General features: G+C 55.1%; 1 protein-coding gene across 5 annotated transcripts in view; it reads right to left on the reverse strand.

Moving 5' to 3' along the window:
* Positions 1 to 933: 933 nt before the first annotated feature.
* Positions 934 to 13,015, reverse strand: part of SEPT5 (septin 5) — a 39,102-nt gene continuing 27,020 nt past the window's right edge. For all 5 annotated transcript variants that reach the window (XM_027689697.1, XM_027689699.1, XM_027689698.1 and 2 more), the window contains 10 exons: positions 9,992 to 10,088; positions 9,402 to 9,488; positions 8,729 to 8,852; positions 8,487 to 8,621; positions 7,754 to 7,871; positions 7,343 to 7,444; positions 6,527 to 6,623; positions 5,220 to 5,355; positions 3,320 to 3,422; positions 934 to 3,017 (listed from right to left, as the gene is read on the reverse strand). In XM_027689697.1, coding sequence (XP_027545498.1) covers positions 2,961 to 3,017; positions 3,320 to 3,422; positions 5,220 to 5,355; positions 6,527 to 6,623; positions 7,343 to 7,444; positions 7,754 to 7,871; positions 8,487 to 8,621; positions 8,729 to 8,852; positions 9,402 to 9,488; positions 9,992 to 10,088 — 1,056 coding nt within the window. In that variant the 3' untranslated portion in view covers positions 934 to 2,960. The remainder of the gene's footprint in view (positions 3,018 to 3,319; positions 3,423 to 5,219; positions 5,356 to 6,526; positions 6,624 to 7,342; positions 7,445 to 7,753; positions 7,872 to 8,486; positions 8,622 to 8,728; positions 8,853 to 9,401; positions 9,489 to 9,991; positions 10,089 to 13,015) is intronic.

A 13,015-nucleotide genomic window follows, 5' to 3' on the forward strand; every position in this document is an offset into this window, starting at 1 on the left:
CCTCCCTGGGGAGGAGCATGCAGGAGGCTGCAGGGGCTGCACAGGACCAGCACAGCAGTGGCACACAGACCTCATGCCCTGGCTCCATCCCCAGGCAGGCACAGAGTCGAGGGGACCCAGAGGGGCACCCTGAGAGTGGGACAGGGCCCTGCAGCCCCCCTGCAGCAGGACAGAGCAGGGCAGAGGCAGGGGAACGTGCCTGGGGAGCAGGGATCGCATGTGAGGCTGGGGAGGGTTGTGTGAGGGGGGGTGTTAAATTCCTTTCCTATCCACACTTCTCACTGCCAGAGCCAAATGTCCAAGCCACATGTGTTCAGGAGTCTCTTCTCTGCTTACTGGGTGACTTGATGCCACAGTACCCCTTTCATAAACAGATGCCACCTTCCAGGTACCTCCCTGGTGACCCCCAAAATCAGTCTCTAATCCCCTTCCAAGCAGCCTCTAAACTCTGGCACTCTGTAGGGAGCCTTCTACACGGAGATGTGATGTCAGTGGCACCGCTGCCCCTCTGCAGAAGCCACCTCTGGTGCCTCACTCCTGGGTGCTTTTTCCTAAATGCAACTTGAACCATCTTTGCCAAAGACTTCAGGTCTCTGTAGAGGACAGACTTGTGACTATCAGCTTGATGTAGGAGCCACGTGGAGACTTCCTCACCCAGAGGCACGGGGGCAGATCCACCCTCAGCAACCCTGCCTGCCTGAGACCAGTGTACCTGTGCTCTCACCAGCACACATCCTCCTCACTAACAAGACTAGTGCAAGAAAAGAGAGGACAGGTACTTCAAGGTGTTCCCTGTTACACTAGCACAGAAAGCTGAGGACTCAGCAGACCTGCAGCTTTGGCTGGAAGCAAACCAGCTCCAGAAAAGCTGGGAGGAAGGTTTCCAGCCACTCCACTGCTCAGGTAAGCACACTGCACAAAGAATGGGTTGTGTCCTCCTTAGGCACCTTGGTCCTGCATGTTATTGAAGCCAAGCTGAATCCTTCTGCTCTCCTAGGCTGGCACTGCCACTTTTGAGCCCAAAATAGGGGAGAATGAAAACAACCAACATTGCTGGACACTGCTCTTGCCCAGCTGGCACAGTTCTGCCAAAGGGCTTCCACCCTCACTCTGTCCTTCCCCAGGGTGCCAGGGTCTGTCCCCTGCCCCTACAGCCCATGGCTAAGCAGAGGCTCTGTACAGTGAATAACTGGAACCAGCCAACCTACTCACCACCCCGACAAGCCCTGCCCAGGACTCTAAAGCCCCATGGAGGAATCAAATGCAGTGCCTAAGAACAGAATTTAGGGCCTGGCTATTCCTGGCCAACGCTGCGCTTCCTACCCAGGGAGATCTACTGGGGAGATCCAGAGATGGAGGAGCAGATACAAAAGGGGAAAGGGGAGAGAGGAATCAGCCAAGGAGCAGAAGGGTCCAGCCCATGGGAGCACTCCCTGGAGCCAGAGAGAAGAGCCAAGTGTCTCTCCTCCAGCAGCCCTGATTCCTGTGAGCATGGCAGTGTTGCTGCTGAGCCCTGCCCTGTCAGGCACATCACACTCCAGGGCTCTGCTCTGGCTGGACTAGAGTTAAAAATACTGCAGGAAGCAAGAACAAGACAGGAGCTGCTGCTCAAAGAGTGCTCTTATCTCTGCCCAGCAGATCCACCAGCCTTCCCAGCATTAAGACAGGAAGAGCCTTGGACGAGGGAGGGGGAGAAGGGCTGAGTCCCAGGGGAAGGGCAGGGGAGCAAGTGCCAAGTCTGGTGGGCTGTGCTGAGCCCCAGGCAGTGACACTCCTGCTCCTGCCACACTGATGGAACACCTGCCTGGACAGGCAGCCTGCAGATCTCAGGTACAAGCCTACAAAAAGTGCCCCTTCCCCCAGGAGAAGCTCAGAGCCAGCAGTGTGCTCACCAGACTGCAAAGCCTGGGGACAGGACACAGCTCTGCATTTGGGGTTGGGTTTCAGCCCTAGAGTTTCTACTCCAGAGCAGTCCTGGCCCAGCACTCTGGCTGCCACGGTGCTTTTCAGAGCAGACACTGAAGACACACTGCAGCTGGATGACCAGAGCTAAACCAAGAGACACCCTCACCCAGCTACTGCAGGGCCCTGGGGTTCACCTACCAACACCTCCAGCCTGCCAAGGAAGGAAACCATGGCAGTGAAGGTGCTCACTCCCATCAAGGGAATAAACAACTCATCCTCTCTGCAAGAAAGATATAACTGAGAGTCAGAGAAGCGTTTTCTTCTAACCAGCCTTGAGAGACTCAGTCCCTTGCTGCTCAGTGCAAATATCCTGGAGCTTCTTGATAGGAAGAACAAAACCAAGCAACTAAACAAAAAACCTAGACAGGAAACCAGGGAACCATCAGTACTCCCGAGCAGGTCAGTGCACAGAGGAACCCCCAGCCCAGCTCTCTGGGCCAGAGCTGCCCCCAGGCTGAGCAGCCTGAGCAGGTCACACTCACAGGAGGGTCTGGCTGCCTTACAGTGCTGGCCCCAGACAAGGGCAACAGGGACAGGGGCACAGCACCTCACTTGGGAGTAAACATTTACGTGCATTGACACAGAGAGTCTTTAAGTTTGTACACCAGAGAAACCAGGACTTTAAATACCAGAGCATTCCTAAACAACAGATTAGTACATGGGAAAGGAGGATCTTCTTCTTTTCTTTTTTTAGGATGCCTTAGACACTTACCAGGCTAGTTTCTTTTAAAAAAAAAAAAAAAGAAAGAAAAAAAAGAAACAAAAGAATATTAAAAAAGAAAGAAATACACTTCAGTAAACTGTTAAGTGAACAGCCTCCTCCACAATCCAGCTGGCCGGAAAGCCAACATTGCTGCTAATAAATTAGAGGGTGCGGGTGCAGCTCTTGCCCACGAGTCTCTATACAACAGGAAACCTTTTCTAAACGTTCACAGCTCTTGCCAGGTCTCAGGTGGTCACTGGGGGATTCCCTCTGCCCTCCGGGTACCTGCCTCTCACTGATCCTGCATCTGCTGCTGCATCTTCTGCAGCATCTCTTGCATCCGCCGTAACTGCAGGAGACAGAGGAGAGAGTCAGGAAGGGACCTGCTGACCCTCCCTGGGGCAGCCCTCGGAGCTGGCAGGGATCCCTCAGGGAATATTAACTCCTGCATGAGCACAGAGCACCTGTACCTGGGGTGGAACGTGGCAACACTTCCCTGACAGGAAGAGCAGCTTTCCCACCCTGCACCCAGGAGCCCATGACAGGGGAGGCAGGAGGGGGAAGACTCAGGAGAGCCCCTATGGGGCAACCCCGGAGAAACACCTGAGATTCCACCAGCACCAAGGAGGTACAGGCAGAAACGGGTCTCACCTCCTCATCCTTCATCTTGATCAGCTTCTCTGTCTCGGTGTCTGGTGTTGGCAGAGGCAGGATGGGAATGGGGCTCTCTATCCTGTTGTCCTGGGTCAGCTTGCTGGAGGGACAGAGACAGGCAGAAACAGAGTCAGTTGTGGTTCAGGCTGCCTGGCTTTGGTGTCACCACACAGGCACTGTCCCTGCCCGTGGCAGACCAGCCAGCAATGCAGCAGCATCCACCCAGCCAGGGGGAAGGGCTGGGGGCAATCCAGCCCAAAGCTGAGGGATGCACTTGGATACAAAATGAGACCAAAGCCAATGACAGTTTTCAAAATACAAGTGTGTGGGTAGCTAACAGAAAATCCAAACCAGGCTCACACTGAGAGCAAACACAGAAGGGGCTGATATTTCCAACCACCTTCTGTAATTGCATTGGCAAGCTGAGCAGAGATATTAAGAGACAATTTATCCAGCCTCTTTTGGCTCTTCTGTCTGTGTGCCTACACATGCACACAGCATCAACACAAACCATCAGCATCCCTCGGGCACCACATGCTCACCGTGAGCCTTTTTTTTCCAGGAGGATAAAACCAGAGGAACAGTTTGATTGCTGCAGGTCTGGTAACAAAGCCTGCCCTCCTACTCAGGAGGTGGGAGGCAAGAAACAGGCACAGCACAGCAGCGTTGCTGTGAGGGCTGGGGGTGCACACAAGTGCAGGCAGGGGACAGAGAAAGCAGGTGACTTTCTTCCCAAAGTCAGAGGAACTCTCAGTGGGTGAGGAGGGGATGACAGTAGCCACTGACATCTGGGCTGAAATTGGAACTTCGAGATGTCACTTGCAGGCGTTCACCACTTGGAGTCACCACTGCCTCATCACTGAGACAATTCCAGCCCTGCAGCTTGGGGTCTGCTCCCAAAAGGACTCTCTAGAAAGGGCCCTGCTCTGGTTTTATGAGACTTGTTCACTGGCATGGAACTAACCATGGCGTGAGAAATGGTACCAAACTGAAGCTCCTCCTGAGCTCAGCAATTGCTTCTGCATCGTGCTCTTCTTTTAATAGACACACAGCCCACCTAACCAGCAGCTGTGGCACTGCTCAGCAGCTCTAGCATTTAACAGAGTTATTTTGGGACTCCACACACTCACTGCTGAAACAAACAGGCTTGTCTGCTATGCAAAAGGACTGGGATACCCTGCGTGTCAAGAGGATGTGCCAACCTGCACGTCGGCACAGCCGGGACTGCTCCCTGCTGAGCCACAGCCACTGCTGCTCTGGGGCAGCACAGACACCCAGGGGGCTGGTCCCCAACTGAGCAGCCAAGACCTGCTTGAATCTAAACTCTGCCACCACTATATCAGTCATGGAAGGGAGAAGGAAAAACAGAGGTCTCTAATGAGAAACCCATTTGTGTTGTCCCTTCTGTTTTCTGACCATTGTGATTAAAACCATGGAGAATCAAATGCAATGGGAAGACAATGCACAGAAATCTTTGGAGACGTGTTGCCTTACTAATTGCCTGGGCTTTGTTGTCTGAGAAACAGCAGCATCCCAAGGGTCATGCTGTCATTTGGACAGAACTGCAGACGGCAGAACACCTTCCTCTTCAGCAATGCACACAGCTATCAGCCCCCAGACATGGTTTGTCCCATTTTATTAGGCTGGATGTGTTTCATCCAGTGCCAGAAACAGCTCTCCAAAATAATCTTTAGGCTGTTTCCCAATAGCTGCATGGGGGATCCTCAGACAGTAAAATGGGTTCTCAGCAGCATTCCCAGCATGGGTTCAAGGCTGTGGGAAACACGCTGGGATTTGCCCCTTTAGTTCCCAGTGCCCAGCACGGCCCCAGCACAGCCCCAGCCCTCTGAGCAATGAGCTGCTGTGAGACATCCCTCCCCCCGCAGTGGGGACCCACCTGGTCATCTGCTGGATGCACTGAGCCCGATAGTTCTCGTAGTGGACGTCGCAGGTGACGTCCTTCAGGTCGTGCATGTGTGTCCGGATCAGCATGTTCCGCAGCTTCACAAAGTCACAGTGGGCCTGGTTCTCCACTGCACAACCAACAGGGGAGAGCGTTTCACACCTCACCAGCTCATTGCAGGCAGCCCTGGCACCCAGGCTGGACTAAATCCCCACCCCAGGGCTCCTTCCTCATCCTCCCCCACGCTCCCCCTCCATGGCCCAGCACAGCCTCCAGGATGCTCTGCAGTTTCCAGTGCTGAGGCCAGGCTGCTGCAGTCACTGTGTCCCCAGGACTTTTTCTGGGTAACAGGATTAATTAAGCATGAGAGAGGATCCCAGGTACATGGGATGTCACTGTTATAACCACAGTGAGCACAGCTGGTGCTGGAGGCAATTGCTTGTCTCATCAGAATTCAGGACTTATCAAAAGGCCCCTGTAGACAAAATCAGCCCCTGAGGGGCAAAGCCAAGAGCAGGATGGAGAGCTGAAAGAGCTGCTGCTGCCATGGGGAGCCTGGCTCCAGACAGCACTGTGGGAAGTGCTGTGCCTGCCCTGTGATCTCCTTCACCTCTCTGTGGGGCTGGGGGAAGCCAGCTGTGCCAGGCACGGGCAGTCAGAGCTGATCCTACTGCCAAATGCCAGCATCCCAACAGGCCCAGTGCCCTCTGGAGCCAGCAAGGGACCAGAGCCAGCAGCTGGGCAGCCAGCACCACCAGCCACGAGTGCACACACAGGCTTTTGGGATCTAAAGCTGCAAGGCCTAAAAGCAACAAACCAGCACGGGGGAGTCAGCAACAGCAGCAAAAGCCATTCCAGGGCTTTATGAAACTTCTCCCTTTAGAAAGGAAGAAAGTTGGAGACAAACACATTGTGCATCAGCACAGCCTCCAGCCCAGCAACTCCAGCCCTTACAGGAGAGGCAGCAGAGGGAGGAGTGCAGGAGGGTTTAGCATTGTTTGGCTGAAGGCAACGGCTTCTCCCTGGAAACTAAATGGGCAATACCTCCCCCCTTGACAAGAAGCCAAATCCTAGTGCATAATAAAGCCCAGGCATTCTCCCAGTCACACTGGAGCCCCTCTTCTTCAGTCTGTCATGGCAGGGTTATACCTCACTCCCAGTAACAGACCTCCTGAGCCAGTCCCGGTGCCTCTGTCTCATGTCCCCTGCCAAAGGTGGCACAGACAGTGCAGCTCTCCCCTGCCACCCCTGCTGTAAGTGCCTCCCCCCTCCCAGTGCCAGTCCCCAGGCTGCAGGCTCACCTTCCACAATGCCCCAGGGGTAGAGCCGCCCCCGGACTCGCTGGCCCTTGGCCTCCACCACGGTGTTGCTGCCGATGACGGCGAAGGGAGCGCTCTCCTGGAACAGAAACATCGCTGAGCCCCACCCCGGCTGCCATGGACCCTCCTCCAGGGTCCCTTCTCTAAGGGAAGCTCTCCAAGGAAGCCAGAGCAAAGAGGCTGGGACACCAAGCAAGGGGGACAATGTGGGACAAGAGCTTGTCCAGGCAGGAAGGTACAGGCTGTGCTCCTCTTTGCTCAGAAGGGAGTCAGAGCCCATTGCCACCCTCTGACAGGAGAAACAAGGCCATACTCCCTGCACCCACAGGGCTGGCTCGGCCTGGGAGGGGGTCAGGACTGGGCTGCTGGGGCCTCCAGACATGCCTGTAGGATCATGGGTTCCCCCATGCAACTGATGTGTCACAGTGGTGTCTGTTCACTCTCAAACCCCTCCTTGCTGATGGTATCACTCATAGGTGCTTAGAAATAGGTGCTTAGAAATGCTGCACAACCCAGCCTTTATCTTAAATATACAGGCTGGGGTAGATGAAGGGAAGACTGACTGACACTGCCTGGAGGGAGAGCAGAAGTGCCACGTCTTCATGCCACACTGGACTTCATGGCACCAGCAAGGACATCAGCACCTTCTCCAGGCCACCCCCCACATGAGCCAAGGCTGTCCCTGGGTACCCGTGGCACTGGCCTTTGGCACACACAGGGCAGCTCTGGCTCCTTCTGGAGCAACCCACATATCCATGGAGCCTGACTTCCCAGTCCTCTGCTGAGCAGGTTCCTTACCTTCAGCTCTCTGTCTTGCTGCTTGAACTCTTCATCTTCATCGGAGTCACACTCAGGAAACTGGTACACTTTAATGCCAAATTTGTCAATCTCCTCCCGGATCTGTGTCCAGGCAAGACAAAACCAAAAGGATTTAAAAGTGAACAATACAGAAATGCTGGGTTTATTCTGTTTGTGCTACCGTGGGTTTGCTGTAGCCTACAGATGGCAAAAGGATTTGATGTTCCTTCTAGAGCTGGCCTCTCTGCTGACACCACCTCCCTTCTCACAGCAGAGCACTGCTGCAGCTACACGTGGAGGTTCTGTCTGTGCACATATGTACCTATACACACAAACAAGCTGTACATAGATCTCTATCTCCCCTCCCTCCTCAGCCCAGCAGATACACCCTGCAGAGACAGAGCATCTCACCCTCTCCTTTAGCTTCCGGATCTCGGAGGGGATCAGGCAGTCGGCTTTGGCAATCAGGGGCACAATGTTCACCTTCTCATGCAGAGCCTTCATGAACTCAACATCCACAGGCCTCAGCCTGCAGCAGGGATGAGGAGAGACACAGTTAGGAGGGACACACTGGGCAGCTCCCCTGCAGCCTCTGTCACCCCCCAGCACAAAGGACAGCAGTGACAGAGGGCTGCAGCAGCACCGGGACAGCCTTGGCCAGGGCTGTACCCTCAGGAAAGCTGTCCCCAGTTTTAGCTGCTGAACGTCTCACAGAGACACAGGCTGGGGATTGGCTCCCTTGAAGGCCAAACACTGCCCAGGCCACAGCCTGGGGTCTCACTCCAGCTGTCCTGTGCCACAGGACACGAGGCTGACACGTGAGCCAGCACGGGGCAGGGACCCAGGGCAGCTTAAAACTCCCTTTCCTCTGCATCACTCAGGCTCAGCCAGATAGGAGCACACAGGTCTGTGTGGCCATTGTTTCTTCTGATTTCAAACCAGGCTGTAAGGCCTGAGGGAGATCTGCTCTGCCTGATCACAGGCAGCCTGTCACCCAGCGAGGGGGAGTGGTGTGATGCTCAGCCCAGGGAGAGCATCCAGACAGCTCTTCTCCTGTGCCAACAGCCCTGCCAGTGGACAAGCTGCTGTAGGGCAATCCTGGGGCACAAGGGTCTTCCCTCCAGGCCTGCAGTGGGGCTCTCACCCGTGCCCGAAGGGAGAGATGAAGTAGAGGCAGCAATGCACTCGGTTGTCCTGAATGTTCTTCCTGTTCAGGCCACTCTCGTCACGGAAATACTGCTCAAACTGCTGGTCAATGTAGTCAGTGATGGGCTTCCAGCTGGGAAGGGCAATGCAATCAAAACAAAACCATGAGTTCAACAGAGCAGTGTCTCCTAGAGGCTCTGAAGCCAAGGACTAGAAGGCAGGCAGCAGTGCCCTGCTCACCACTCAGTGTTGTTAACAGCATCTCCAAAGCCTGGCGTGTCCACTATGGTCAGCTTCAGCTTTACACCCTTCTCCTCAATGTCCACCGTGTGCTTGACGATTTCCACTGTTTGATTGATTCTCTCTTTGAACAGGAACACGTGAGTTAAAGCCAGGCAGTGACACTGGGGATCCCCTCTCACACCCAGAACAAGCCCACTCCCTCCTTATCACTGAGCACAGGGACTAACATGGGTCTCAAAAACCCCAATCACCCTCTAAGGAGCCTCAAGGGAGTGGTACTGTGGGAGGCCAGCAGCAGGCAGGCAGACTCCAAGAAGATACCCAGACCTGTGAAGTGCCTGCAGCCCAGCTGTTCTGAACATCTGGCCCAGTCACTGGGGAAGGGGAATCCCTTCTACTCTCCAGCACCCAAGAACTAAAGACAAACCTCAACATCTCAACCCAAAGGGTTAGTGCTGCTTTGCAGCCTCATCTTCCCTTCATGGGATAGAAGAGGCCTACAGCCAAACCCTTCTTGCTGGAACAGCAGTGCCTCTGCAGACACAAAGGAGAGCAGAGCCACAAACAAGAGGGCTGGGATCCAGAGGAGTCTGTAGCTGCTTCTGAAGCAGGGAACCAAAGTACTAGTCCTTAAGACAGTCCCATTCACCCCTCTCTGTCCCCAGCTTACCCTCTGCATTGAGGAGCTTCCTGTCTTTGTAGAGGTCTGTCAGGAACAGGCTATTCACCAGCGTGGATTTGCCCAGACCCGACTCTCCTAATTGACAGAGCGCAAAGAGGAGGAGGAAAAAGCAAGCAACATGACCCTCTAATTGACTTACAAATGAAACTCTGAATGAGGCTTTGAATCCCGAGCCAGAGGAAGTGAGAGAGACAAGCTGTCAGGAGCTATTTATTGGCATTACATTTTTCCAGCAGTGGGAGGACTTTTGCTGCAAGATGTCTCAATCCTTGTACAAATGTGATCTCCCAGCTCCCCCACCCTCCCTCTCCTTCCTTTCCCTTGGTCCCTGTCTGGCCCTGCCTTCCCCACCCGGAGCAGTCCCTGTTGGCAGAGGAGCTTGACTGGGCTGTGAGGGGTCAGGAGGGGCCTGTTCCCCCTGGGGGAACTGCCACAGCCTGGGGAGGAAAGCAGAGCCTGAGACAAGGACCAGAACAGGGTGAGGGGAGGACCCAGGCACTGTGGGAGCACCTAAGGGGAGTGAGGAGAGCTGGTTCCCTCCTTGTGGCCCAGCCCCCTGTGCCCATGGGCAGCCTCACCTGCAACCATCAGGGTGAAGTCGAAGCCCTTCTTCACGGATTTCCGGTGGACCTGGTTGGGCAGAGTGGCAAAGCCCACGTACTGCTTCTCATGGTCCTGCGGGGCAGAGGGCAGGGCAGCAGGTCAGGGTGTGCCACCCCTTCTGCTTGAGCCTCACACAGCCACGGGGAGGGCACTGGGGCAGAGCCAGGGCCGGAGGAGAGGCCAGTCCCTGCCCTGGGCACACAGCTCCTCTGGGCTCAGGGGGGGACAGGGGGACACCCCTCCCAGCCACAGCCCTGCTCAGCTGCTCTCAGGGAGCTTCCCAGCACAGAGAGCACAAGGGAAAAGCACATCCCACCATTCCCAGGAGAGAGCACATCTGGGGCTGCTGCTGACACACAACCTTCCTCTCCATGCTTCTCCTCCACAGCTGAGGGCACCCTGCACAGCAGGGTCACCAAATGCCACCTCTCCCCAGGTCCTTTCCACATCCCTCCCTCCAGAGGCACATGAGGTACGTGATGGAGAGCTCTGTAATTAGCTCCCTGGGGCTTGTGCTGCTCTGAGCTGTGTCTGGTGCAGTGGCTCAGCTTCTGCTTGACCTGAGAGGGGATTATTTCTTGCTGTGTCACAGCCACTCCTGGCTGAGTAAGAGGAAATCCTGAATAATCTCTTGTGTTATTTCTGAAGAGACTGAAGTTCAAGGAGCATGGGAAGTGGGAAGATGTGGAAATATTGATAACACAGCTGAGATGCTTTTGGTGAGGGTATTCCATTAGTACTACAGGAGTGTTACCTACTGCCCAACCACCCCAGACGCTGTCACTGAGCACCCTCTCACAGCACAGACCCAAAACCACCCCACAAGCCTGGCACATGCTCTGTATGAGCACACTGAGCCATTCACAAATGCTAGAGACACAACAGACTCCACTTTTCAACACTACTGAAAATAATCATACCCCTGGGACCCACACCACAGAAAAATCCACAGAGCCAGGAGTTCCTCAAAACCAGCCCCAGCTCCCACTCGGCCACGGATGCCTCCAAGGTGGGACTGTCCTCACCTGTCCTCAGGCACAGCAGGGAACACCTCTGTTCCTAAGCTTAACTATCTCTATTCCTGGGCCACACACCGAAAAACCCACAGAGCACAGTCCAGTGTGCTGGGCTCGGGGCAGTGCTGACCTGCCTTTGTTTCCACACTGCAAGTGGACAGTGCCACTCCTGAGCAGGTTTGGTTTGGCTCTGACACTTGGTCACTCTACCCTGCCAAGCAGTGACTGTGGGCTCTGGTCTCCCTCCCCTCCCTCCCTTGCTGACAGAGCTGAAGCTGTTTCACCACCACACAGTGCAGAAGGCAGGAAGGGACAGAGAAAATGAAGTTAGAGAGAACGGGGGAGAATTACAGAGTGCCCCAAGTGCTGCACTGGCAGCTGGAATGGCTGAGCTGAAGGCAGGGACACCCCAAAGCAGCAGTGCAGGGAGCAGCAGTGCAGGGAGCAGCAGTGAGACCCCGGGGTGAGGAGGGTGATGAGCTGCACGTAGCAAAGCAACACCTGCCTGGGCGACACTGAACTATCACCCAAAAGGCTCAGCAAAGGGCAAACACAAGGTGTGCAAAGCAGAGCGAGAAACATCATAATGGCAAGGTCCCAAAAACAAGAAAGAAGAGGCTGCTTCCATTCCAGCCTGCGTCCCTTGGTGCCAGGGCTGTGTCCCAGCTGCTTCACTTCCCAGTGAACACATCCATGAACACAACCAAAGGGGACATGAACAGCCCACACCTCACACTGGAAGGGCCAGTGTTTCCCAGCAAGCACCACAGACATACAACACACTTCCCTTTGTGCTTCCCCTGCCCTGATCTTTACCAGACTTTGGAAAGACGATGATTACCTGCTCTCTATTGTGACCTGACACATGAAATAGGACTAGTCCTGTGCTAATAAAACCAGAGCCGAGGTGCAGGGTGTGTTTCTCCTGTTTTCTTTGGGTTTTAACCTGGATGACTAAGGGCTGGCAATGGAGACTCTGGGGCAACTCCATTTACTTCTGCCAGGTGTAACTGGCTGAACCTGATCTCTCGTTTCTGTTCAGCCCAACCAGGACAACATGGATTTACCATTCCTCTGGGTGCCTCCCCACAGCTCGGAGGAATCACCACATTCCACATGAGCAAATCCCAGCTGGTGGAGGACACTGCCCACAGTTCCTCATCAGGGCTCTGAGGTACCCGATGTGTGCTCCTATCCCAGCCGTGTTTGGGCACGTGCCACTGTCTCTGCCCGTGTGCCACCATCAACAAAGCACTTAAGGAGCCCAGCGAGCCCCCTGAGCCCAGTGTGTGCCTTGCTCAAAGCTCTACACCCCTCCTTTAGACTCAACAAGGGCAGTATTTGCAGTGCTACTGTGCACAGGATGGAGAGCACTGAAGAGAATGCAGAGGCCTGGGAGCACTGCTGAAGGAGGCAGGAGGGTTTCTGGGTTGTGAAAAGCTAAAACCCATTAAACAGATGAGAGGCCTGGAGTGAGGGAGTTCTGGAGGCATCACCACCCCCTCTGTGTGCTCTCAGCCCTCCCAAGCCAGCTCCCCTCACGCTGACACAAGCCAGGACAGCTGGTCACGGCTCTGTGCTTCCCTTCCAGCTCCAGCTGTCGGTAAAGGGCCCCGCCAGCCCAGCCAGGAGCACTCTGGCACAAGGAGCCCTCTCCCCACTGCCAGCTCCATGGAGCTGCCTTTGTTCCTGCTGCCATCCCGCTCCCCCGTGCCTGGAAACGTGCCCCCTGTACCACAGCAGAGGCCACCGAGAGCAGTGGCCAATCTTTGGGACTCTGTCACAAACCAAAGCACCCCAGGCCAAGCAAACCCTGCCCGTGCTCTCCCTCAGCACACACTCCTGGTTCGAGGAGGTGACAGCAACATGTCACATCCTCACATCTCCCAGTACCCAGAGAGCTGGCCAGGGCTGCCTGGCAGGCAGTGCTCTCCCTGGGAGCTCAAGCCAAGCAACAAAGCCCTGGTGGGTTTGTTGGAGAAG

Source organism: Neopelma chrysocephalum, unplaced genomic scaffold, assembly GCF_003984885.1.
Source record: "Neopelma chrysocephalum unplaced genomic scaffold, ASM398488v2 Primary Assembly neopelma1_77, whole genome shotgun sequence".
NCBI classification, from domain to species: Eukaryota; Metazoa; Chordata; class Aves; order Passeriformes; family Pipridae; genus Neopelma; species Neopelma chrysocephalum.